The following is a 25,887-nucleotide window of genomic DNA, read 5'->3' as shown; positions in this document are numbered from 1 at the left end:
TCGGTGCCAGGCGCACCGGTTCCCACACTGAGTTCCACTCCTATCAGTTAAAAACAAGAAGAAGCGGCTCCAGTGGGCACACGATCCCCAACACTGGACAATTGAGGAGTGGAAAATATTGCCTGGTCCGACGAATCCCGTTTCCTGTTGCGTTATGCTGATGGCAGAGTCAGGATTTGGCGTAAGCAACTTGAGTCCATGGCCCCATCCTGCCTGGTGTCAACAGTACAGGCTGGTGGCGGTGGTGTAATGGTGTGGGGAATGTTCTCCTGGCACATGTTAGGTCCCTTGATATCAAATGAGCAACGTTACCATGCCCGAATAATTCAGGTTGTTCTGGAGGCATAGGGGGGTCCGACCTGGTACTAGATGGGTGTACCTAATAAACTGGTGTATATGAAACACAGGAAAATCACATTTTTGACTGCACTGGACCTTTAACATAATCTCAGCCAGGATAGACAGGAGAGGATGTAGATCTTCCCAAAAAGACTGCCAAACTGATGTTGTTATCTGGAAAATATTTATTCAATATTTCTACCATTTTGAAAAAGAAAACAATGACTGGCCCATAAGGGACAAAACACACCACATCATCAAACACAGTCTGTAAAGGTGTGAATATTCTAATTTACAAGTGTAGCAGATTGTGAACAAACTGAGTAAACTAAATCCCCAAACAAAATATCAACTTTTAAAATCTATACGCTTCATGCATTCAAATCTCAACAGTAAGAGAATTTGTCAAATAAATTCCAACTCTTAACTGAATTTAACCTTGGTTAGTTTTTTCTCTCTATTCATGTAAACAAAAATGATTCTTCAGAGGACATCCCATCCCCCCTGGACATTGGGATGAGTCGTTTTTCTTCAGGTAGGAAACAACCCTGTGAGCCCAAGAAACCAATTAAGTACAATTATTAACTTTTAAACATGGAATCACACCATGGGCAAATCATGTACAGTTTGAACAACATTTTTTAAATGCTTGACTTCGGTCCTCCTGATTTATTAATTGACCACAGACAGCCCAAATCACACAGGGTCCAGCTGGAACCTGGCCAGGAGACTGAGGTGGTCCGAAGGGAACATTTCATTGGGTAAACTCTTAATTGACCAGAGATCCTCCTCTAATAGGAGGGAGCAGCTTCAAACCTCCGCTCTGCCGTTGACCTCCACCTGAAACAACTTTTTTGGTAAGCCATAGCTCAATTCTTCTTTCTCTATATACTAAATAGACTGGAGGTCAATATCAAAGGCTATTTATATAATTATTTTGGATACATGCCCCTTACCTTTCTGATCAGCACCAGAATTGCCACGCCTTGGAGAGTAGAAGATGTAGTCGACCGTAGCTCCATCCTCAGAGTGCATGGTGGCCACCTCAGCTCAGTCTGTTCCAGGGATGAAGTGTCCGTAGGCTGACCGCAGGTTTAGGTAGTGGGAGATAGTCTGTCTGAACATGAGGAAGGACATGGACAATGTTATTACATTTAACATGTATTCAGGACTGTGATATAAATATAAACATAGCAAGGGGCAAAAATGTGGCCCTTTGGAAAAAAATCAAAAGCTGACCTTGATGCAGAAGGATGCTTGTCCTCAGGATCTATTGGAAATAAGTGAAAGAGTAACATACAGAAGTCATTACTAAAGTGGAACTGACAGCATTTTAGCAACATGAAGTCCTATTAAAATCTGTTCATATACTGTACACCCCCAAGAAGAATTTTACACATTAAAAAAAAATTTATCTGACAAGCGAGCACTTAGATAAAGTTTTCATAAGTTCATAGAATGTTTGGGAATTATGTATAGTAAGGCATTTGTGAAAATTCTAGAACAATATAGAGTGGGAAAGCGACCGTGCGTTTGGAAAATTAATAGACACTGCAGTAAATAAAACCTAATAAAAGCATCTGTCTTGTCCAAGACCACCAGAGTCTATGCAGACCGGTGCGCCATAGCCAATCAGAGCTACAGTAGGCCTATATGCAAATAAGCCATTTGCCACACGGGCCTGCCATCATTCACTTTGAACTGGACTGTGTGTTTACAGGCAGAAGCAACACCGCGACTTTAGATTAGAATGCATTCACCAAAAGCCACAAAATACACATTAATGGATTTCTGCAAATATGTAAATACCACAGGAGTCCTCTTACATTTGAGAACTTCACGGCCCTATTGATCAAACAACCATGTAAAGGTAGGCTCTCTCTCCCTAGGTTTCCTATGCACATCAACAACAACAAGATCAACAACTAATGCTAGCCAGAGCAAGATGAGCTCAAATCTAAAAGAGGAACATTATTAGATAAACCCTCTCAAACTTTTTTCAGCTAGTTGGCCATCAGAATTGCACTGATAAACGATGGGGAATAGTAGCCTACTCATCCTTCTGCAGTTTGCCTGCCAATGCATGCTTCAACGACGTTTTGACAACTGAATGTGAACTTGCCTTTCTGCCCGCCCATTTGATTGATGCCAAATACATAACTGTGGATAACAGTCGTTCAAGTTCAGCATAGCTAGCTAGCAAAGTGATTCACATTTCTTGCTAGCTAACCAAATTACACCGCAATCTCTAGCTGTAGCCACCGGAAAACGATATGAGGTGAAAAAGTCAGTCACTCACCCACTCCCCCAATGACATGACATCCTCCCAGCTAACATTAGGTTCTGTGTTTTTAGCTCGCTAAATAAATCGATACCATAGCCCAGGGGTGTCAAGCTCAATCAGCGCACAGACCATATTGAAAAAACACAACGAATTTGCGGGCCAGACATAGCCGGTTTGTTTTTACAAAAAAACATGCAACTGCGACCCAAATTGAAAAAAATATGGCCCTTTATAATGTCCACGTACGTACATAGGATGCTGTATATAGCATTTTAACATATTAAACAAAATAGATAAATAATATTTGTCCAGCCTTTGCTGCTATGCTTGCAGATGTGCATAATATGCTGCGACTATAATCAACAAGTATTTAATAACTCAAAATAACAAAAATGTAGCTATAGGTTGTTGTAACATTTAAACTTGAAACATGTTTTTAATTTCTTTGCACTGCATGGATCACCGATGCGGTTGAATGCAGCATTGTTGTATGGTGCACTCTTAATTTTTTATTGTATTTTTATTTAACCAGGTAAGCCAGTTGAGAACAAGTTCTCATTTACAACTGCGACCTGGCCAAGATAAAGCAAAGCAGTGCGATAAAAACAACAACACAGAGTTACATATGGGGTAAACATAAAGTCAAAAATACAACAGAAAATAGAAAATATATATACAGTGTGTGCAAATGTAGCAAGTTATGCAGGTAAGGCAATAAATAGGCCATAGTGCAAAATAATTACAATTAGTATTAACACTGGAATGATAGATGTGCAAGAGATGATGTGCAAATAGAGATACTGGGGTGCAAATGAGCAAAATAAATAACAATATAGGGATGAGGTAGTTGAGCAGCCAGCCTACTGCTCAAATGTTGCTGTAATAAGCCTACATGTTTCTCCTTTGCATAGTGTTTTGTTGCAGGTTTAGTTTTTTGGTTATTCATTGTCAAGCTTTAAAATCCGAAGCCAGAGTGCAACATTTTAGTAGCCTAGCTAGGACTGTGGCATATCTGTACACTTTCCCTCCGCTGTAAATGGGACACACAAAAGCAGCGCAATTGAAATTGAATTCCCCGACGTGAGCACATCAGGCTGTAATTTCATAAAGTAGATGACTCAACTGTTGACTCATTTATTCTCGCTTGTGACTTGTAGTGCAGCGCGTCGCGGGCAGTATGGAAGCGGGCCAAAATGAATTGAAATGTGTCACGCCTTGTTTGACACGTGCACTAGCCTATTAGCCCCGTTATGACTGACTTGTGATCATTGCTGTTGCTAGTTTGATTGTATTAACATTCCCAGCCTTAGTTACAATTGTCTGTTTTTGTTCAAAATATTGAGACATTGAAACTGAAACAGTGCATCCTGAATGGGTGGAGGCAGCAAACAATGTACCAGCCCAGCTGTGATTTACAACCTGATATAAATATTTTTTGGATGACCAAGAAATGTATTGGTGAATTATATGAATCATGCATTGAACTGCATCCATCTATTCTGCCAACAATGCCTTACTGTACGTCATGGAATTTTGAGTCAAATAGAACCTATTTTTAAAACTCGTATAAAGTTGGTATTGAAGCATAAACTGGGAATATGGTATTTTTGACTGATATTATGATTGTCTGTTTGTTTCATATCTGCAAAGTAGTTAAAATGCTATCAGTTCCACTTTAACTGTTCTCTACACAACTGTGCTCTGGAATCTCACCTGCTGTGAGTACAGTTGAGATTAAGTGTTTTAGTAGTAGTGTGTTTTACTGTGTGTGTGTGTGTGTGTGTGTGTGTGTGTGTGTTACCAGGTTGTTGTCATTGACCCTTGGGATGAGCTCCAGTTCCTGTGGCCGGACACAGACAGCCTCACAAAAACGCAGCTGATTGAGGAAGTCATGGTTGTACTGCAGGTTCCCTACACAGGAAGAACAAATATAGAGTCCAGAGTCAGATCACACAACACTTAAATGGAGACACGCTGTCTGTGAGAAGAGGTATCGACCCATTGTCATAATGGGAGCTTGAAATCCCTCTATATACTTGCCTGCCACGTCTGTATATGCCATCTGTAGTATATACAACCGACAATCCACCCTGACGTGGTCCAAACAGATAAAGACTGACACGGTCCAAACAGATAAAGACTGACACATACGTACCTGGTTCTGCACTCTGGGTTGACGTGACTGGCAGTTGTCATCGATGCCTACGGTGCTTGGCCAAAGGGGGGCAAATACCCTATCATGGATATTGTAGGACAGGTCCTATTGACCTGATATCTGACACTCAGAGGAAACAAAACACGGAAGCCTGAACACCAACTCATCGTTTCATTATTAAGCAACTTAAAATTGACAACAACATGCCATTTTCCATAGAAGCAGTGGTGGAAAAAATTCCCTAATTGTCATACTTGAGTAAAAGTAAATAATAGAAAATGACTCAAGTAAAAGTGAACGTCACCCAGTAAAATACTACTTGAGTAAAAGTCTAAAAGTATTTGGTGTTAAATATACTTAAGTATCAAAGGTAAATGTAATTACTAAAATATACTTAAGTATCAAAAGTAAAAGTATAAATCATTTCAAATTCCTTATATTAGGCAAACCAGACGGCACCATTTTCTTGTTTTTTTTAATTACACACATTCAGACATAATTTACAAACAGAGCATGTGTGTTTAGTGAGTCCGCCAGATCAGAGGTACCAGGGATGTTCTCTTGATAAGCATTCAAAATGTGACGAGTACTTTTGGTTGTCAGGGACAATGTATGGAGTAAAAAGTACATTATTTTCTTTAGGAAGGTAATGAAGTAAAAGTTGTCAAAAATATAAATAGTAAACTACAGATACCCCCCCCTAAAAAAAAAAAAAACTACTTTACTACTTTCAAGTATTTTTACTTAAGTACTTTACACCACTGCATAGAAGTAGTGTGCTCACCATCCAGGCAGGTAGACCATGATAGGAAAGCTGTATTGTAGTGATCAGTTGGTACAGTGGCATGTTGGAGTCCTAAGTAGAACAACATTGCAGTGCTCTCCCTTCACCTTGCAGTTCCTCAAGATGCAGTCGATCTCTGCCAGTAGCATGGCCAGCTGGGCCAGTTTCAGGTCACCCCTCCTAGAGTTGAACAGCAGGTGGGTGGTGGCCACACAGAGGGGCGGGCTCTTGGCATGGACTTCTGACCCCTGTGTGATGATTGGCTGGAGCATCAGGTCAATGCCCACGTTGCCTCGGTCCAGCAGCTCACATTCCGGCCTGTAGAACTCCAGCAGGCTCTCTGACACCTGGGAGAAGTGGTCGCGCGTTAACAAACCACACAGCCGTCCGTCTTGGTGTCAGGGTGCTGCTTGTGAACACAAGTGTAGCTTTGAAGGAGGTTTGAACCACACAATTACAAATATTGATATACAAACAGTATTACATGTATTTTACCAACTGTAGCCTATCTTGTATCATTTTGCAATGGCCTTGAGTGTGCCAAAAACTTGGACCTACCCATGTCACAAAGGGCAGGATGGAGTTGCTCTGTAAAGTGGTTCTCCTGGATCTCATGCACACAGGATCTACACATGGGAAAAACATACAGCTCAATTCACAAAAAGAAACTCAGACATCATTTACAAACGAAGCATTTGTGTTTAGTGAGTCCGCCAGATCAGAGGCAGTATGACCAGGGATGTTCTCTTGAAAATTGCGTGAATTTGACCGTTTTCCTGTCCTGCTAAGCATTTTAAATGTAACGAGTACTTTTGTAAAGAGTACTTTTGGGTGTCAGGGAAAATGTATGGAGTAAAAAGTACATTATTTTCTTTAGGAATGTAGTGGAGTAAAAGTTATCAAAAATATAAATAGTAAAGTACAGATACCCCCAAAAAACGACTTAAGTAGTACTTTAAAGTATTTTTACTTAAGTATTTTACACCACTGGCTAGCCAGCACAGTTTGCGAAAATGTACAGGCAATAGCCTATAATGACAATGTGCTGTTGGTGAACACATAATAAGGAGAGGGAGTACAAACCATCGACGCTAGACAGAGAGGAATTTGCTTAATGCAAAAAGGCAGTTTATTAAAACAGAGAGATCTTGTCCTGCTCAAGCTACATGCATGGACCCCAATCAATTGCCTCTTATGGAGACAGTTGAGAAGGATGGATAAACAGAGTTTACAGCATTACTTTATACAATGTAACATAAAGGAAGGGGTCCTTCTTCTAGTCCCTTGATTGGTTCCCGAGGCGTAGGAGGCGGGTCTGCTCTGTCCAGAGCAGATGCCCCATTGGTGCACGGCAGAGTCCCTGCCCTTGGCACCCGACCAGTAGACAGGGGAGTGGAATGAGTGGGGCGCAAATGAAATGTTTGTGTGTGTCCAGGGAACTCGTGAGGAGTTGAGAATGAGTGTGCGTGAAAGTGAAATATTGGTGTGTGTCAAGAGAAAGTGGTGGGGAGTATCTGGTGGTTTATGGCCGGAGAGGGGGTGTTGTCCTGTTATCGCATTCCTGCAAGACTAGGTCATCTGGTGGTGTTCTCCTCTGTCCTTTGTTCTCTGACCTGGAACAGCATTTATTGAAAACAAGCTCCTAACACAAATTGGTCTTTGCACAACATTTTAGTCAGACCAATCTATAACATTTTATATTTACTACGACAAATTATATTTACTACGACAGTGCTCAAACCGTGCTCTACAAATTCAAACTTCTACTGAAATGCTTGTTTGCATGTGGTTTACCTAAGACGCAGTTTCTAATCGGTGTTAACAGGTAAAGTCCGTAAAATATCAGGCTCCCGATCATGCTCTGCTCTAATGACTGCCCCAATGTTGCCAACAATTTTACAGTGAGATCCGCTATTGGCTCCTTGATTTGTCGTTAGATGACGTTTTGCCGTTGCCGCGACGACGTCACAGCATCAATTTGCCTTGCTGCGGCACAGCTGCAGTCCCCGTTCCTAGCGTTTTCACCTCCTCTCCTGCCGCACATTCCACCCCTTTTGCGCCTGTGTGTGGGCCATTGCTGTAACTTCTGTTACACAAACAGCTTCTCGTTTGCGGCAGAATTGAGTGGGAAAAGTCGCTAAATGGCATAAAATCTCATAGAATCCCAAAACTCCCCAAAGGCAGCCTGAAAAGTAGCTGAATTTGTCGCTAGAATCTTTTACCAATATAAAGTCGCTGGAGGGGTCTGAAAACTCGATAAATATAGCGACAAAGTCGCTAAATTGGCTTGTCTGCTAGCTATGATTTGTCTTTAAGTTCACTCATACTACAACATATCCTACCTCAATGCAAGGTCCTTGCTACCCGGGTCCTTGGGACGTCCCTAGTTGACATTTTAAATGGGTAGGTAAGGGTTATGGTTAAGGATAGGGATGTCCCAAGGGTTCTGGATAGCACTAACAGTGACTGCTGCAACAACCTCAGTGCCAGATTCTCATTTTACTGTAGACTTCAAGATGATAGTAATAACAAATAACGCAACAAGTTTAACAACAAGAAAGCTACATGTTGGAATATTTGTAGAACATTGCCATGGTCTAGATCTGTGAATGCAGCATTTGTCTTTTTGTGTTGTAGGTAAAAATCAACTCAAAATTACAATACTCAATAGGCCTTCTCTTAGCCTTTCCTGTGAGTGGTGAATTTTTTATGACACACCATGGTCTCCTTAGGATTGAATTACAGTTTGGGACAAAACAGGTGGGTATTTGATTTCACTGTTGCAGCAACAGTTGCTCAGCCCTCACAGATACCAGTGCATGATGTGGGAAGTGCCACAGTCATAACGGGAAGTAAAATAACATTTCAACAAACATGTTTTGGAGTTGGAGCTTGTGACTGTTAAACAGAGAAGATGTCTGTCCTATCTCTCGAGTCCCTCTGCCTAGCAGATAATGACAGTCCATCCCCTGCAGAAGACCTAGACCTGGAGGATGAGTGGGATACAGACCTGGAGGTTGATGGTGAATAGGCTATTATATTGACATTTTATGGATTAAAACACATCAGCTCACAGTAGTTATTAGAATGTGTTATTGTTTGCATTGTAAGTTGATTTGTTTGATGCGTATCTCACACTGATGGTTGTCTGATAGTGACGCCACTTCTTGTAATTGTTAGAGATGAAAAAGACCAGTAAGGACACTTCGACTGCTGAGATGTACCTGCAGGCCTGCAAGCTGGTCGGGGTGGTTCCTGTCTCCTATTTCCTCCGGAACCTGGGCACCTCCACCATGAACCTCAACCACCACGGCCTGGGACCTCCGGGGGGCAAGGCACTAGCCATCGCCCTGGTGGTAAGTCAGGTGGATGTCTATTAACATATAATCAACTTCAAGGAACGCTCTTTATGTTCCAATGTTTTTTCTCAGACTGACATGCATATTACCAACCTGGAGTTGGCAGACAACTACCTGCTGGCTGAGGGAGCCAGATACCTTGTGGAGATGTTGAAGGCAAATTTCACCATTCAGCATCTGGTAAGTTTGTATGAGATGGTCTTTAGGCAGCTCTTTGTAAGAAGGTATAGTCATTGTATCTGGTATCTCTTTTGCATCTCTATAACCTGTTTATTCAGAAGTGGGATAAGTATGAGTATGTGGTCCTCTGTAGCTCAGCTTGTAGAGCACGGCGCTTGTAACGCCAAGGTAGTGGGTTCGATCCCCGGGACCACCCATACACAAAAAACAAACAAAAAAATAAATAAATTATGCACGCATGACTGTAAGTCGCTTTGGATAAAAGCGTCTGCTAAATGGCATATTATTATTATTATGACATGATACGTCACACAATCTTTGATTTGATTTGAATCTGCCACAAGAGGGCATAATAGTCTTGCGGGTCATGCTTTCATGATGGAATTATAGATCTGTATTAAAATGCCCACTGTTTGTCTTGTAGGATTTGTCCAACAATCACCTACAGTCTGAAGGCGCTGAGTGCATAGCAAAAATGTTGCTCGATAACATTTCCATCAAATCCATCAAACTTTCAGGTAGTGCACACAGATTTGAAAATGGAAACAAAAAGAACAGTCTGTTAGATACTATATTTCTCTACTCTATTTCTGAATCTTTTTATGAAAACAATTTCTTAACAGGGAATGGATTCATAGAGGACAATGCTAAAAGTTTTGCAGATGCCCTGGCAGTAAGTGAATAGAAATGGCATTCAAACATGCATGCATATTGATGATATTACTGTCATTGGAGTCTATAGCTAGCTCCTTGCTATATCTCTCCCTTTAGAACAACTACAGAGTAAAAGAGCTGGACTTGAGCCACAATCAGTTCTGTGGGAGAGGTGGGGAGCATCTGGGCCAGATGTTAGGTAGGACCATTTCACTTAATTACGGCTGAGCAGTCTCATGGAGTATACAGTCAAATGGAGTCATTAGGGTTACAATCATGCACAATGTGAGTGTTTTGCATCTGCTGTCACTGACGTAATCCTACAGCCAACAATGAAGCTCTGGAGGTACTAGACTTGAGCTGGAACCATCTGCGAATGAAAGGAGCTGTGGCTTTCTGTGCCGGCCTCAAGGTTTGGATAAACATACTCAACCCAATTCCCACATTTAAGGTGTAAGTTCATAAAACAGTATGTGATCAAAATATCTACTCTTCACATAGGTGAATGTGACCCTGAAACACCTGGACCTGTCCTGGAATGGCTTTGGGAATGAGGGGGCCTTGGCTTTAGGAGAGGCACTGAAATTCAACAACACTCTGGTGTACCTGGACCTCAACAACAACCGCATCACCAACGAGGGGGTAGGCATGCTGTGCAAGGGGCTGGAGGCCAACGACACTCTCAGAGTACTGATGGTAGGTGCTTGATTGACAGGGCACACACCCACTGACCTGTGTGGTGTGAAACTAGGGTGACTTTATATATTTTGTGTCCCTGCAGCTGGCTTATAACTCTCTGACAGTGGAGGGAGCGCTGGCTCTTGTCACTGTGGTCAAGAACACACCCAAAACCGCTCTGGAGGAGATCAACATATCCGTGAGCGCTGTTGTTCTCTTCTTGATGTACACTAGAAGTGTTTTGGTCCCTGCATTATAACTTTACCATGGTTTGGAGCGTTAACTTGATGTTTGTGTGTAGAATGTGTTGGTGAATGAAAACTTTGTGCAGCTGCTAGATCTGACGTGCCTTGAGCATCCCTGTCTGGAGGTGCAGTATGGAGGAGTCGGGGGCTTTATCGCTAAGAAACCACCCAAACGCCTTGACCCAATGAAAGTAATCCAGGTACTGTAGTAGGCTACTGTTACTCATGAAACCATTTTAGAAATGTAGTAATGTAGTAATCACAAGTGATATCATTGCATACCAGTGCAGTGTATTTTTTTTGTTTACAGCTAATTCTACAAACTAGGACCTATTTATGGCTGTTTTTAAAGACAGTGCAAGATGTGAAATAGGGAGGAATTTTTTAAGACAAAAAAACCCGTCCCAACTATTATTTTCTTTGAAGGATTATCTGGATGAACGGAAGCTGCGTCTTTGGGACTTCTTTCGGAAAATCGATAAAGATGGGACAATGCGAGTGCCTGTGGCAGACTTCAGGAAGGCTGTGCAGGTCTCAAACTAATTGCTAATTCCATAGTCTCTGACATTTGCACGGTCTATTGAGCTAATGCATTTCCAATGCTCCAAGATATCCCGGAATACCCTCACATGTACTCATCTGAGTGGGTTTTGTAATGTCTTTATTTTGAAGTCAGTGGCCAGCTCATAGTCTTTATTTGTTTACTCTTATGTAACCATTACAGCAATCCAACATCCCCTTGGATCGATACCAGATTGAGGAGTTGATTCAGAGACTGGATCGTGAAAGGACAGGGATGGTAGACTACAGGTGGGCTTTTCTCATAAGAACAAACTGCCAGAGTGGGGAGACCATTATGGGTGTGTAAAGAAAACACCTAACATCAGCAATAACCTGAGAACTGAACAGAAACTTGTCATAAACTGTCTACACATCTGTTTGCCCAACAAACAAAACATGAGCAGACCTTTATGGTCAGAGTGTTGAAGTAGGGCAAACGTATCTATGTGTAATTGCTTGTAGTGCCATGCCAATGTTTTCCCCTTTCAAAAGCTGAGAAAGTCAAGTTTACATCTGACTTGAAATTAAATAAGTTTAAGTGAATCATCACATTAAATACATTCTTTGGTGTCTCTCCTCAGGGGTCTGGCTGACACCAGGAAGCAGATGATGCGGGACCACCGGCGGCAGCTGCGTAAGGTGGAGTCCCGTCAGAAGAAAGAGAAGCAGAAGAGCGAGCGTATCCTGAAGACCTTTCAGAGCGCCGTGGAGGCCAACACCCCCCGCAGCTCCATGGTCATGTCCCCAGGCGGCACCAAGGAGGACTCCAGTGGCCCCCAGCACTTCTCTGCCACCCCACTCAGCTCCTGGCACCACATTGTCATGTCCAACAGCAGCCGCTACTCTGTCACAAACCTGAGCAGTGAGCACGTCCACCTCCCCATGCTAGGGGGCAGCACCCACCAACGGCCCACCAGTTCCCCCACCATGCGCTCCTACTCCCAGCCCAACCTGATGGATGATTCCCCACGATACCCCCAATCCAAGCCCTCCTCGGCCCAGGGGATGCTCTCTGACTCCAACCCTGATGTTGACCACACCAAGCTGAGCCCCACTGCCAACCACCTGACCAGGTCCAGACCAGCACTGAACTCCAAGCAGCCAGCTACTAAAATCAAAACCACCAAAGTGAAGAAAAAGAAGACCAAGAAACACGTGGATAAAACTCCACGTCAACAGAATCAAACACAATCATCGAAGTGACTGATGCTGCTGTGTCTTACTATGCAGTAACAGCTCCACTGACCCTTTGTTATATATTTTTACTGGGAAATATAATAATAATAATTCCATATATTACACATATAACCACAAAATAAATATTATTCCAGTATACATAGCCACGTTTCATGCAAACCTTATTCTCACCCAGCTAAATTAGATGGTATGATTATCTTTAAATGTATCCTGTTAGTTGTTGAATTGATGTGCCTTAGCTCAATAGTATGAACTATTTTATTTAAGATACCATTTAGTGGCAGGGTTGGCAAAGATCCTGCTCAGACCATAGTACTTTTCATTATGTCTGGGAAAGTTCCCAGGTGTAGATGCAAAGTGCACACCCATGAATTATCTGTGAAAATTCTAAAACCCACCACAACATTATATGACATCCCTGCACTAAAAACATCCTAGCAGTTAGAATCTGTTTGTCAAAGATAACTGACGTCTCACAGTTGTAAAAGGTGTCTAGATATTCTGTGACGTGTGTCTTTGATGGTGACAGTGTGGGTGTGAAGGCCTATCACTCTCTGATGTACGCCATAGATTCTGCAATGAGCAATGGTTCTGATGACTATTTCCTTAACAATAATTATGTTTGCCTATGATATGTGACTTAGAAGGTACTTACTGTATATCAAATATCCTTCCCTCCAGTTTGAGACATATGAGAACAAGCTGACTGTGTGCAGAATGGTTAGTGAACCTGACGGTGTTGGTGGAGCTGATGGAGAAGAACCATGAAGCGTACAGCGAGGCCTACATGCAGGAGGTAGAAAAACAGAAAAACAGCCCATTCAGCATGGCTAAACTGAATTTGACCACATCCAAATATGACTACAGAGTAATTGAAAAAGCCAATGCAACATTCTCATACAGTTTCTCAGCCAATCAGAACATGGACTTCTCAGCCGATGAGAATGGACTGTGGGTAACATATGCCACAGATGAATCCAAAGGTAAAATGGTCATTGCCAAAGTAAACAAGGTTGAATTTGGTATAGAGGATGTATGGAGCACCGGTGTGTACAAATCATTGGTAGGCAATGCCTTCATGGTGTGTGGTGTTCTCTATGCTACCAGACCAGTCCACGTTCACACAGAGGAGATCTTCTGCTCTTATGACACCAAAACAGAGCAGGAGAACTACCTCAGCATTCCATTGGAGAAGTTCCAGGATGGATGTATAAACCTGCACTACAACCCTATTGATCAGAAACTCTATATGTACAACAAGGGCTACTATGTGTCCTATAGTGTCAAGTTTAACAAAGACTAGATTCCCCCTCTGGTCTATTGTATCTTGATTGATGCGACTGATATTACTTTCTGACAGCATGGGGCTTTGTTGAACAGATAGATATTCATTACATTGCCTGAATAATTGACTTGCATTTGAAAATCACGTCCCTTGAATTTCTGAAATAAAATCAAACTGAAGCATTAAAATAACTATGTGTTCTATTTCGGTTAATTTGAAATTGAATTGAAAAATAAAATGTTCATTATTATCATTACTAGAAATACCCAGCCACTGTGTCAGATTCCCTCCCATTACCTGGGCAGTCCAATGAGAAAGAGTATAGGGGTGCGGTATCCCACCCCTTATTTTTCAGTCGAATTTGAGTCATTCCGTATAACTAGCACCTCAATATGACCATCCCCAGTATGATATCAGACCCCTCCCACCCTAGCTTTGGGCTGAAGGGCTGGGCCTCTCCTTTTCCTCCCTTCCCCCTCCCCTCTCCCCTCCTTTGGCTCAGGCTGGGGCTTCCGCCCAGCTCCTCTGTAAGCAAGCCCTCCCCTGGGGTTGTTCTTTGTGCTCCAGCGAGAAGCTGGCTCCATCTGGTACTGAGGACCAAGTCAGAGCAGATTACACTAACCAGGCAGGGTGAGACCCACATAGCATCCACCCACTACATATACAACAATGAACCATGCACATTGTTTTATTCTTACGGTTTCAGGTAATTGTTGTACAAATCCATTGACTCATTCACATTTTCATACAACATTATACTATAACATACTGTAACATATTGCAAAATCTATCTGAAATAGAAAAATAGGTCTGGAGACACAGCAAGACAAAGATAGCACTGTCTTTTTAAATCTTGCATCTGTCAGCATGGGAGGGGGAAGTGAAGGCCTTGTGGCAAATGGTACCCTTAGTGACATCATCGCAAGCCAATAGGCAGCCTAGATGAGCGCCCTCCTTTTCCTGAGATCTGTGAAGGGAGGTCGGCTGCTGAGGATGCAGGCAGCTGCTGGGGCGGTGGGTCCAGGGCATGCTCTGATCACATCAGGTAGGTAGAATATATATGTATATATGTAGTGGTGTGTGTGTGTATGTGTGCAGCAGCACTGATTTTTAGATCTATTCTAGCCTGCCTCCCCCTCTAAGGAGGGCCAGATCAGGGATGCTGAAATAGCAGTGTGAGGGAGGATTGAGAGAGAATGCAGATGGCTGTGTTTCATATCAGTGGCTTATTATATGCTATAGCATCCCTGTCTGTCGTGTGGCGACCATGATGTGTGTATTATGCAAGCATTTATCCATTCGAGACAAACAAATGTGATTATTCCATTGTGAATCTTGTGTGTTCTGGCTTGTCTCTATGTTCACATGATATGTTTGTCATTGGTATCAAGGATGTTGGTGCATGTATCATGGGAATACTGCAGGAGGCTGACTGCATGTTATTGCTGTGTGGATTCTCAACGACAGACACACTAGGGTGCTGCAGTGCTACTTGGCTTGACTTCCCCCCCTCAGACTGTATGAGGGATGATAATGAGTGTATGTGTGTGGGTGTGTATACAGAGCTAACCCCATGTCACAATGGTACTGTAGTAAGGCATCAGCACATTTTCATAGTGCACATTTGTGGTATTGCGAAACATTAGCATTTATAAGTCCTCTGACAACAGGGATCTGCCCACAGCTTTCCTATATGTATTTAATCTGACATGAGTGAGTGGACATCAGGCAGTTAAGCACTCCGAGTCATCGTTCCTCGGCCACCGCAGCAGCACTGACAGTGTCTGTTCATTCATCACCAATTATACAGGAGCAGCACACTCATACTCAGTTTCTGTGCTCTGCTGAAGTTGAACCAAACTCTCTGATTACCCAGGTTCGTATCGTCATGTTCGTCAATAAAGACTTTAACCTTCAAGTGGAGGAGGATAACCCCCCAGTGAGCCGACTGACTGCTGCCAGTGATGAGTCCCACTGCTGACAGGACCAGGGAGCAAAGGTGAGACAACTTACTCCACATGTTTATGATCTAACGATAGCATGGAGAAGAACAGAAACAGTCTGTTATTGGTCACATTACTTTCACATTACTCTCTGTTTTGTGCTTTGCTGTCATGTTTTTCTCAGACAAGTGACTAGTTAAGGGATTTACTGTAGCCCTGAGAAATATTGACTCTTGGTTTTCGGCAGTTACCACCTCTGGAGATTTGATCAATCATTCACCACAAGAATAAGGATTATTCTTTGGAACTTCCCTTAAAGAGAGTAAAGTCTTAGCGGTGGCTGGTCGTGTTATGATTCCTCCTAGGACGTTCCTACAGTACACTCCTTTAACCAGGTCTGTTGTGTGGCTGCTAGGTCCGTCTGGACCTCCACAGAGCCAAGCCAGGACAGACAGGACAGCCATGGCCAAGAGAGACTACCTGGTGGAGGCAGCCAAGCAGATCCGCATGGCTCTGGACAGGGAGGTCAATGAAGACTATGAGGCTGCCTTCAGCTACTACAAGAATGGGGTTGACCTGCTGCTCAATGGAGTTCAAGGTATAGTGGTAAATCTACTGTACTGTATTCTATCAACATGCAGGGTTCTGTTTAGGGTGATATTGAATAGATCAGCTACTCAACACTGTGAGAACAAGTCACGCGGCATGAAACAGGAACATGTGGATTTGTCCGTCCATGATTCATCCATTGAAAAGCAGAATTAAATCATTCCTATGAAAAACAGGAAGTCAGAAAGCCAAGGTCAGCGAGAGATTTCCATACTGGCAAAGTATGCTGAATATTATTCTGCTCTTTCCTCTGCTGTTTTAGTGAAGTAGGTAAAACAAACGCTTTTGAATTATATGAGTCAGGGGTTGACATTAAAGTCTGAAAGGCACTTGCCCATCCAGCAAGTCAGGAGTATTCTTTGGTTGCCTGAAGATTATGATCACCTGCCTGAAAATGGCAATAGGCTATTTACACACAGAAATGCCATCCAGTATTGCCGGCCTTTTACCTACACATTCTTTTTTTTCTTTTTTCTTATTTAACCTTTATTTAACTAGGCAAGTCAGTTAAGAACAAATTCTTATTTACAATGACGGCCTACCAAAAGGCAAAAGGCCTCCTGCGGGGACAGGGATAACAAAAAAAATATATATATAAATATAGGACCAAACACACATCACAACGAGACAACACAACACTACATAAAGAGAGACCCAAGACAACAACATAGCATGGCAGCAACACACGACAACACAGCAAGGTAGCAACCCAACATGAAAACAACATGGTAGCAACACAACATGGCAGCAGCACAAGACATGGTAAAAACATTATTGGGCACAGACAACAATACATCACGTGAAGCAGCCATAACTGTCAGTAAGAGTGTCCATGATTGAGTCTTTGAATGAAGAGATGGAGATAAAACTGTCCAGTTTGAGTGTTTTTTGCAGCTCGTTCCAGTCGCTAGCTGCAGTGAACTGGAAAGAGGAGCGACCCAGGGATGTGTGTGCATAGGGGACCTTTAACAGAATGTGACTGGCAGAAAGGGTGTTGTATGTGGAGGATGTGGGCTGCAGTAGGTATCTCAGATAGGGGTAGTGAGGCATAAGAGGGTTTTGTAAATAAGCATCAACCAGTGGGTCTTGCGACGGGTATACAGAGATGACCAGTTTACAGAGGAGTATAGAGTGCATTGATGTGTCCTATTAGGAGCATTGGTGGCAAATCTGATTTACCGAATGGTAAAGCACATCTAGCTGCTCGAGAGCACCCTTACCTGCCAGTCTATCAATTACGTCTCTGTAATCTAGCATGGGTAGGACGGTCATCTGAATCAGGGTTAGTTTGGCAGCTGGGGTGAAAGAGGAGAGATTAGAGGAAACCAAGTCTAGATTTAACCTTAGCCTGCAGCTTTGATATGTCTTGAGAGAAGGACAGTGTACCGTCTAGCCATACTCCCAAGTACTTGTATGAGGTGACTACCTCAAGCTCTAAACCCTCAGAGGTAGTAATCACACCGGTGGGGAGAGGGGCATTCTTCTTACCAAACCACATGACCTTTGTTTTGGGGGTGTTCAGAACAAGGTTAAGGGCAGAGAAAGCTTGTTGGACACTAAGAAAGCTTTGTTGTAGAGCATTTAACACAGAATCCGGGGAGGGGCCAGCTGAGTATAAGACTGTATCATCTGCATATACAGTGGGGGAAAAAAGTATTTAGTCAGCCACCAATTGTGCAAGTTCTCCCACTTAAAAAGATGAGAGAAGCCTGTAATTTCCATCATAGGTACACGTCAACTATGACAGACAAGATGAGGAAAAAAAATCCAGAAAATCACATTGTAGGATTTTTTATGAATTTATTTGCAAATTATGGTGGAAAATAAGTATTTGGTCAATAACAAAAGTTTCTCAATACTTTGTTATATACCCTTTGTTGGCAATGACACAGGTCAAACGTTTTCTGTAAGTCTTCATAAGGTTTTCACACACTGTTGCTGGTATTTTGGCCCCTCCATGCAGATCTCCTCTAGAGCAGTGATGTTTTGGGGCTGTCGCTGGGCAACACAGACTTTCAACTCCCTCCAAAGATTTTCTATGGGGTTGAGATTTGGAGACTGGCTAGGCCATTCCAGGACCTTGAAATGCTTCTTACGAAGCCACTCCTTCGTTGCCCGGGCGGTGTGTTTGGGATCATTGTCATGCTGAAAGACCCAGCCACGTTTCATCTTCAATGCCCTTGCTGATGGAAGGAGGTTTTCACTCAAAATCTCACGATACATGGCCCCATTCATTCTTTCCTTTACACGGATCAGTCGTCCTGGTCCCTTTGCAGAAAAAACAGCCCCAAAGCATGATGTTTCCACCCCCATGCTTCACAGTAGGTATGGTGTTCTTTGGATGCAACTCAGCATTCTTTGTCCTCCAAACACGACGAGTTGAGCTTTTACCAAAAAGTTCTATTTTGGTTTCATCTGACCATATGACATTCTCCCAATCCTCTTCTGGATCATCCAAATGCACTCTAGCAAACTTCAGACGGGCCTGGACATGTACTGGCTTAAGCAGGGGGACACGTCTGGCACTGCAGGATTTGAGTCCCTGGCGGCGTAGTGTGTTACTGATGGTAGACTTTGTTACTTTGGTCCCAGCTCTCTGCAGGTCATTCACTAGGTCCCCCCGTGTGGTTCTGGGATTTTTGCTCACCGTTCTTGTGATCATTTTGACCCCACGGGGTGAGATCTTGCGTGGAGCCCCAGATCGAGGGAGATTATCAGTGGTCTTGTATGTCTTCCATTTCCTAATAATTGCTCCCACAGTTGATTTCTTCAAACCAAGCTGCTTACCTTTTGCAGATTCAGGCTTCCCAGCCTGGTGCAGGTCTACAATTTTGTTTCTGGTGTCCTTTGACAGCTCTTTGGTCTTGGCCATAGTGGAGTTTGGAGTGTGACTGTTTGAGGTTGTGGACAGGTGTCTTTTATACTGATAACAAGTTCAAACAGGTGCCATTAATACAGGTAACGAGTGGAGGACAGAGGAACCTCTTAAAGAAGAAGTTACAGGTCTGTGAGAGCCAGAAATCTTGCTTGTTTGTAGGTGACCAAATACTTATTTTCCACCATAATTTGCAAATAAATTCATAAAAAATCCTACAATGTGATTTTCTGGATTTTTTTTCTCTCAATTTGTCTGTCATAGTTGACGTGTACGATGAAAATTACAGGCCTCTCTCATCTTTTTAAGTGGGAGAACTTGCACAATTGGTGGCTGACTAAATACTTTTTTCCCCCACTGTAAATGGATGAGAGAGCTTCCTACTGCCTGAGCTATATTGTTGATGTAAATTGACAAGAGCGTGGGGCCTAGGATCGAGCCTTGGGGTATTCCCTTGGTGACAGGCAGTGGCTGAGACAGTAGATGTTCTGACTTTATACACTGCACTCTTTGAGAGTGGTAGTTAGCAAACCAGGCCAAAGACCCCATAGGGGAGGGATCAGAAAGATCAGGACTGGAATTCTTTGTATTTGGTTGTTATCAGTAAAAAAAATCTCAGAGCAGACTCAGCTTGTCTGACTGGCATAAATGCCATAAATTCACTTAAGTTAAACAATGTGGAGGAACGAGAAAGATGTGTTTTAGGCTACTGGAATTCTTATATAATAGGGCAACCCTTAATGTCAATCCCTGTGAGTTGATTTGAGTGAGGTTTCTCTCCCTCTCTGTGTGAGGGGGAGAGAACTCTAAGGTTGGTCTGTCTTCCAGTTGACCCTAACAAGGAGCGCCGGGAGGCAGTGAAGAGGAAGACTACTCAGTATCTAAAGAGGGCAGAGGAAATCTTTATCTCCCACCTGCAGGACAACCTGGGGAAGGGGAACTCTCACTTAGGGGTAAGAAGATTACATTTTACAGTAAACCCTCCCTTGACAAGACTAACATTCCATAATACTGTGCACATCTTATGAATGGGTATCAACCCGCTCTGACCATCCGTGTTACTCAATGATACTGGGCACTCATTTTCCAGCTTTTCACTCCTGTATTGATTTATATGTCTAGTCTGTTTATTGAAGAGTTGGTTGATATGCTATTTATATGTCCACCACTCTGAATCATTTCCTTCTGGGAAAGCCGGAGTCACATCTTCAGAGTAATCAGTCTGTGCTGCTAACAGTCTCTGGATGTTGGCTACAGAGCAGCACAACATCCCCTCTGTTACAACTGTTACACTACACCCGACCGGGGGGAGATCACATTATATCTGCCAGGGTGGCTCGCACTGGACGGCTGGGCGCTCTCTCTCCCTCCTCTCTCTTATGTAACATTCTAATATCTGTCCTAAGATTGTAACTAATCCCAGAGTAGAAGCACTTTGATGTGAATTCAACACAAACACGTGTCCACATTGCTGACATCTGTGCTGTAATCTCTTTTTATCACCAGGGTTACAGTAGTCTGAGATTCCGGCCAATCAGACACCTGAGTTCCCCAGTGGAGGATCTAGAGATGTGTAAAGTGGTGGGGATCATCGATAAGGTAGGGAGGTTTTTACACCCACTGCTCTCAACCAGACGGAGTATACTTGAACTGTTTGTTACAGCTGATGATCATCTTTTGAACAGACATCCTGGTTGTAGTTGCCCCTTTATTAACCATGCCTTATAGATCCAGTGAACCATGATGCTTATCTTTGCAAATATGAATTTGTCCCAAAACTGTCATAACCATCTAATAACAAACTACTCCATTTATTCTCAGCTCTATTTAAACTAACATAAAATATGTCTTCTCCCCAAGGTCCTGATTGTCCAAAGCCTGATTACCAAGGAGAAATTTGTTGTTAAAGTAAGTCCTTATGCCTCAACACTACCAATACAGTATGTCAGGGGGGAGGGTGGCAGGGCAGAATGACAGAGTACACATGTAGTGCAGGGAGCCTAGCGGCTGAGAGCGTTGGGCCAGTCACTGAAAGGTTGCTGGTTTGAATCCCCGAGCCGACGAGGTGAAAAATCTGTTGATGTGCCCTTGAGCAAGGCACTAAACCCTAATTGCTCCTGTAAGTTGTTCTGGATAAGAGTGTCTGCTAAATGTAAAATGTATATCTGTGTAGATGCATATCCAGTGCACAGATGGCTGTTGTACTGTCTGGATCCCTGCCAGCCATTCTGTGGCAGCCCAGTTGATGGGAATACTATCAGCCTTGTCTCCCTGAGTATCCTTCTCCATTGATCTGGCTAAAAGCCCTCTACTTTGACCCTCTTAGTGCAAATGCACCTCCCATTTCTGTAACCAGAGAGTTGCTATTGGAACATGCTGTAGCAGGGGTGGCTAAGGCGTAGGTCTCAGAGAAGATGCTATCTATCTAGTCACTGGTAGTGAAAGCTTTTGTAGAGAGATTCGTTTTTAGATCAATTAACCATAGACTTAATTAAGCCTAGACTGAAAATAATTTGTATTACAGTAGTGATAAGTTGTATTTTGACAAAGGTAATAACAGCATAGTAATATGTGTGTTGTTCTCTGTGTCCTCACAGAGCCTGCCCAAGTCGAGCTGGGAGAGCCGGGACCAGCCCACTATCATCCCCCAGGGGGTCCCCTTCATGGTGAAGCTGCTGAGGTACTATGTCAGTGAGGACGCTGTGTACCTGCATCTGGAGCATGTTCAAGGTGAGCTGAACACAGGTTCTGCCTGCCAGCCCTGCAGTATGGGAGATTTAGCTGATGCTCTTACCTAGCCTATAGTCATGCAAAGGCAGTGGACCAACAGTTTTCATTTTTTGCTGATGGCTGCAATCTTCAGCCATTTTGGGTCAAGGATGCCATAGAGAGTAGAAAAGATAGCTGAATTAAAATGAAGAAAAACAACTATTGTCTGATGTATTGACTTTTCTATAATCTGTAGGTGGGAAGCTTTTCTCCAAACTGCACAAGGTCAGGAACGACCGAGCCAAGGAGCACCCAGAATGCTCCAGTCCCAGCCAGCACAGGATCAAACTGAAGAACAGCTATACCTCCCCTACCATCAGCTCAGACTACCAGCAGAATGACAGAGGGGGCACATGGACAACCCCTCTCCTGGAGAGGGAGAGCGAGGAGAGCCCAGACACAGACTCCCCTGCATCCTGGCACGAGGCTCAGCAACGCCTGGAGAGCTGCAGGACCCACTCCTACTGTGAGGAGACAGGCTGCCTGCAGAACAATTCCAGGTCTGTAGCGCCACACGCTCCGGCGACACAGCCCTACTTATCTAGGCCAATGAGGACAGACACCAGTCCCCATTTCCATCCAACAGGCCTCAGTCAGTGTTTGCACTCTAAAACTCAGGACAAACTTGCTCTCTATGGTCATCCGTGCATCGATCAGGCTCCTGATGTCACCTCTGAGCCCTCTGGGAAGGCCACTGGAACAGAAAAAATTGAATCCAGTTCGGATTTCGACATGGTGTGGAAGGCTGATCTGACTTGTAACTGTGAGAGTTCAGCCCCCTATGCAGAGACTGGTACTGACTCCAATATAGCTGCAGGTAAATCTGTACCTCAAACAACTCAGACCTCTTCTGGTGGTGCAGGGTCAACAGTGAACTTCAAGAATCATTCTATCAGTTTATATTCACAGAAAAGGTATGTTCCCACTACATTGCAATTACCCCTCCATAATCAAAGCCAGGTTAGTGAGAGAGAAACTTTGACTACCAATGGCTCTCACCAAGACAGTGTTTCAGGTAGAGAACTTGAGAACACTGTGAGCATGGTGACAGACACACACCAGGGGAGAGGGCAGGAGGAGAAGGTAAACTCAGTAACCAGGGGCACAGAGACTTCCCAGCCTGGCAGAGATGTGTCCCCCTCTACAGTAGACAAGCTGAAGCTCATGAGGACATCCTCAGGGAACTCTCAACACCCTTCAGTCTCTCACTGTCACAGTACAGGGACACAGCGGGGGACCCAGCCAGGCACCTCTCTGGCCCTCACAGGGGTGAAGTATCATGTGGGGCCTCCTGGCAGAGAGCCAGGGGAGGAGGTAGAGGAGGGCTGGGAGCTGCTGAGCCCTGTGAGTAAGGACATCCCCCGAGAGAAAGGATCACTATATTACCCCAACACCCATGACCCCACAGGGGCCTCCCCACAGTGTCGGAAGGGGGACATGGATGCTTTCCTAAAGTCAGAGGGATCGGATGGACAGGGTGAGGATCAGATCATTGAGGTGGATGGCTGGTGCCACCTACCCAAGTTCCCAGGCAAGGCCTCCAGAGGGAAAGACAAGGCCAGGCAGGGCTGCTGGGGGCTGCCTGAGGCAGAGGTGCGTCTGTTGGGGGCTCAGATCCTCCTGGCCCTGGAAAGTCTTCACCAGCAAGGTGTGGTGTGCCGAGACCTCAACCCAAAGAATATCCTGCTCACCAGCAATGGTTAGTCACCTAAATCACTTTAACCTGTTGTTGGTCTCTGTTTTTGGCATGAGTCTTGAAAATTCAACTAACTTTGATTGTGACATAATGTCATGTTTCTCACTAGGAAAGGTCTGCCTGACATTCTTTGGCCAGTGGAGTGAAGTTCAGTCAGAAATCAACTCTAAAGCTATGGAACAGATGTACTGTGCCCCAGGTGAAAACACTTTTTCAATGTCACATGTTACAACAGTTACACATAGGGTTCCTACCCTAGATATAAAGTGCCATCTAGTGGTGAGAGTCAGACATTTTGTTTGATCCATTAATAAATCTGTGAATAACAAGTTCTGTTTGTTGTTGGCCAACAGAGATTGGAGGTGTGTCCAAAATCACAGAGGCTTGTGATTGGTGGAGTCTGGGGGCATTGCTGATTGAACTTCTTACTGGAATGGTAAACAACATTCTATTGAATAATCTGTTTTTCCATGATCTCTGTAGTAAATCCAAACCTGTATAGATTAATGACAATGCTGCCCACTAGGCCTGTTGATAATGTATATCTGTTGTTGGTGTCATTATCTAGGCATGGTTGTTTAATGAAACTGTATGCCTGTTCCTGTGCCTCCAGCCCCTGTGGCAGTTCCACCCAGCCAGGGTGCATTCTCACACCCAGCTCCTGATCCCAGACCACCTGAGTACTGCAGCCGCCTCCCTGCTCACTGAGGTAAGGCCTGTGTCCCCTTACACACCCATGTGGCCTGTACTTTAAGTACCGTAAACATATAAACACTTGCTGCTAGCCTGCTACCACAGATACACACAGCCACACACATTGTACAAACTCATATCTTTCTGAATGAGTGACTATTGTATGTTCCACAGCTGCTGCAGTTTGATGCTGGTTATCGTTTGGGCTCTGGAGGCGGTGGTGTGAGTGACATCAAGTGTCACCCCTTCTTCAATGGTGTCTCCTGGAAGGCACTGTCGAGTTAACATGCCAACAGACTACCTGTGTAGACTACCTAGCCACTGCCCCCTTGTGGCTAAAATAATTGAAGCACCAGCTCTGGCTCTACTTCCTGAGCATCTTACTTCCCAAAGAAAGATGCTAGATTGATTAGAAGTGTAATTCAGAGGAGCAGACAAACAGCCAACATGCCAACCCTGCAACAACCAACCTCCATGTTTGAATGACAGAGGCTAGTGTAAACCTCACCTGGCCTTTTGACATATGGTAGGGCAAGATGTTTTAAAGACTAAAGTGTACTCTTTTTCAGCGGACTTTCGGGGTACTTCTGTTATTAATATACTGAACAAAAATATAAACACAACATGTAAAGTGTTGGTCCCATGTTTCATGAGCTGAAATAAAAGCCCCCAGAAATATTCCATACGCACAAACGTATCTCTCTCAAATGTTGTGATTTTTAAATTTAACATTCCTGTTAGTGAGCATTTCTCCTTTGCCAAGATAATCCATCCACCTGACATATCAAGAAGCTGATTAAACAGCATGATCATTACACAGGTGCACCTTGCGCTGGGGACAATGAAAGGCCACTCTAAAATGTGCAGTTTTGTCACACAACACAATGCCGCAGATGTCTTAAGTTTTGAGGGAGCGTGCAATTGGCATGCTGACTGCAGGAATGTCCACCAGAGCTGTTGCCAGAGACTTTAATGTTAATTTCTCTACCATAAGCCGCCTCCAACGTTGTTTTAGAGAATTTGGCAGTACGACCAGCCGGCCTCACAACCGCAAAATACGTGTAACCATGCCAGCCCAGGAATTCCACATCCTTCTTCACCTGCGGGATCGTCTGAAACCAGCCACCCAGACAGCTGATGAAACTGTGGGTTTGCGCAATCGACAGCCTGATCAACTCTATGTGAAGGAGATGTGTTGCACTGCATGAGGCAAATGGTGGTCACACCAGATACTGACTGGTTTTCTGATCCACGCCTGTACCTTTTTTTTAAAGGTACTGTATCTGTGACCAACAGATGCATATCTGTATTCCCAGTCATGTGAAATCCATAGATTAGGACCTAATGAATTTATTTCAATTGGTTGATTATGTTAAAATATTTGAAATTCTTGCATGTTGCGATTATATTTTTGTTCAGTGTATATCCATGCATATCATCCTTATCACCAAGCATGAAATGTTTTTCATTGTCAAACATTGACTACACAAATACTTTTTGGACCGTCAGCCAATGGCTGTGATAAACAGCTTCAACAATGAGGTTAATAAAAAGAAGCAATGCTTCGTTGCAGCGCTTGTC

General features: G+C 43.6%; 2 protein-coding genes and 1 long non-coding RNA gene across 5 annotated transcripts; 2 read left to right on the top strand and 1 right to left on the bottom strand.

The window, feature by feature from the left end:
- Window positions 1-501: 501 nt before the first annotated feature.
- Window positions 502-5,071, bottom strand: LOC121539275. Of its 2 annotated transcripts, XR_005995338.2 has the most exons (5): window positions 4,779-5,071; window positions 4,425-4,534; window positions 1,579-1,609; window positions 1,296-1,456; window positions 502-887 (listed from the first exon to the last, which is right to left on the bottom strand). It is a non-coding gene; the product is annotated as an uncharacterized LOC121539275 (long non-coding RNA). The 2 variants fall into 2 exon arrangements; XR_005995337.2 differs by having other exon boundaries at window positions 4,425-5,071.
- Window positions 5,072-6,985: 1,914 nt separating this feature from the next.
- LOC121539274 (leucine-rich repeat-containing protein 74A-like) lies at window positions 6,986-13,096 on the top strand. Of its 2 annotated transcripts, none has more exons than XM_041847644.2 (13): window positions 6,986-8,585; window positions 8,743-8,918; window positions 8,994-9,101; window positions 9,526-9,619; window positions 9,725-9,774; window positions 9,873-9,954; window positions 10,082-10,167; window positions 10,257-10,451; window positions 10,537-10,632; window positions 10,765-10,878; window positions 11,105-11,209; window positions 11,403-11,488; window positions 11,821-13,096. In XM_041847644.2, the coding sequence occupies exons 1-13, from the start codon at window positions 8,477-8,479 to the stop codon at window positions 12,440-12,442; spliced, it is 1,923 nt and encodes a 640-aa protein (XP_041703578.1). In that variant the 5' UTR covers window positions 6,986-8,476; the 3' UTR covers window positions 12,443-13,096. The 2 variants fall into 2 exon arrangements, with proteins under 2 accessions (XP_041703578.1, XP_041703577.1); XM_041847643.2 differs by having other exon boundaries at window positions 10,735-10,878.
- A 1,290-nt stretch (window positions 13,097-14,386) lies between these two features.
- Window positions 14,387-24,974, top strand: LOC121539277 (ribosomal protein S6 kinase delta-1). Its single transcript, XM_041847645.2, has 12 exons — window positions 14,387-14,766; window positions 15,598-15,720; window positions 16,080-16,262; window positions 19,977-20,101; window positions 20,655-20,747; window positions 21,009-21,056; window positions 21,746-21,878; window positions 22,114-23,616; window positions 23,723-23,812; window positions 23,967-24,049; window positions 24,227-24,322; window positions 24,481-24,974. The coding sequence occupies exons 3-12, from the start codon at window positions 16,127-16,129 to the stop codon at window positions 24,589-24,591; spliced, it is 2,418 nt and encodes an 805-aa protein (XP_041703579.1). The 5' UTR covers window positions 14,387-14,766; window positions 15,598-15,720; window positions 16,080-16,126; the 3' UTR covers window positions 24,592-24,974.
- The last annotated feature ends 913 nt before the right edge of the window (window positions 24,975-25,887 follow it).

This window comes from Coregonus clupeaformis, chromosome 25 (assembly GCF_020615455.1).
Source record: "Coregonus clupeaformis isolate EN_2021a chromosome 25, ASM2061545v1, whole genome shotgun sequence".
Lineage (NCBI taxonomy): Eukaryota > Metazoa > Chordata > Actinopteri > Salmoniformes > Salmonidae > Coregonus > Coregonus clupeaformis.
The sequence above is the reverse complement of the archived record's forward strand: the minus strand, read 5'-3'. Positions and strand labels throughout refer to the sequence as shown.